This window comes from Tupaia chinensis, unplaced genomic scaffold (genome assembly GCF_000334495.1).
Source record: "Tupaia chinensis unplaced genomic scaffold, TupChi_1.0 Scaffold132484_1, whole genome shotgun sequence".
Classification (NCBI taxonomy): domain Eukaryota; kingdom Metazoa; phylum Chordata; class Mammalia; order Scandentia; family Tupaiidae; genus Tupaia; species Tupaia belangeri.
Genome location: NW_006192768.1, coordinates 1 through 834, shown reverse-complemented (window position 1 = coordinate 834; position 834 = coordinate 1). Strand labels below are relative to the sequence as shown.

Sequence of the window (834 nt, the reverse complement as noted above, 5' to 3'; positions counted from 1 at the left end):
TAACTTCAAAGCACGCGTCTGGCATCAGAGTAGGTTTTGTTCACTGGCTGAAGCCTGCCATAAATTGAGGCTTTCAGTGTCTCTGCTTTACTGGCTCTTAACAAAACTTTTGAGATCTTCAAGAAAAGTAATATACTCTTGGTGCTCTAGGGCCGTGCTGAGTTCCACCAACTCATCTGCAAAAGTATTGTCTACTCCTCGGTCCGCAAGGAAATCCATTAGGTGGTCGTACAAAGCCTGCAAAGAAAAAATTTACTAATTTTTGAAGTCTGTAATTATAATGCTTATTGACTAAAATGCTTTTGCCCTTGAACTAGGACCCTTCCTTTGCAACACCAAGAGCACCATCTTTTTAAGTACTCACCCAGTCCAGGGAATCTGTGTTGAGTGTATAATTAGTGTCCTTCCATTCAGACTCGCCACTGGTTTGGAAGCTAACTTCCCTGATGGAGAAAATGTCACTTTCAGCCTCCTCTTCTTGTCCAACCTGAGGGGGAAAAAACAGTACCTGGGGGAACTGAAGGGTTTTCCAGGGCAAAACAGACTCATGCAAAGAAAAGGGCTTATTTACACCTTGACACACACCTGGTTGTAATGGTGTTTCCCCCTCCCCCCAACTCTTCCCCTGCTTTGTTGGTTTAAGCCAGAAAAGTCTTGTCAGGTTATCTGAAAAAAGAGACCAGGAAGGTCTCTGGTACCTTGTCCTTAGGGATGCCAATGGGCTAGCACTGTATCCCACATACCTCGTCCTCTGGATAGTGACAGTCCAGCACAAGGGCTTTTTTGCCATCATTCTTTATAACTTCAACCACAAAATTGGGAGTTGATGTCAAT

General features: G+C 44.0%; 1 protein-coding gene across 1 annotated transcript; it reads right to left on the bottom strand.

Moving 5' to 3' along the window:
- Positions 1-6: 6 nt before the first annotated feature.
- LOC106736269 (complement component 1 Q subcomponent-binding protein, mitochondrial) lies at positions 7-827 on the bottom strand (the record flags this gene model as incomplete). Its single annotated transcript, XM_014592597.1, has 3 exons — positions 7-237; positions 365-487; positions 744-827. Coding segments are annotated over 3 exons (357 nt in total), but the record flags the coding sequence as incomplete, so codon positions are not given.
- Between the last annotated feature and the right edge of the window lie 7 nt (positions 828-834).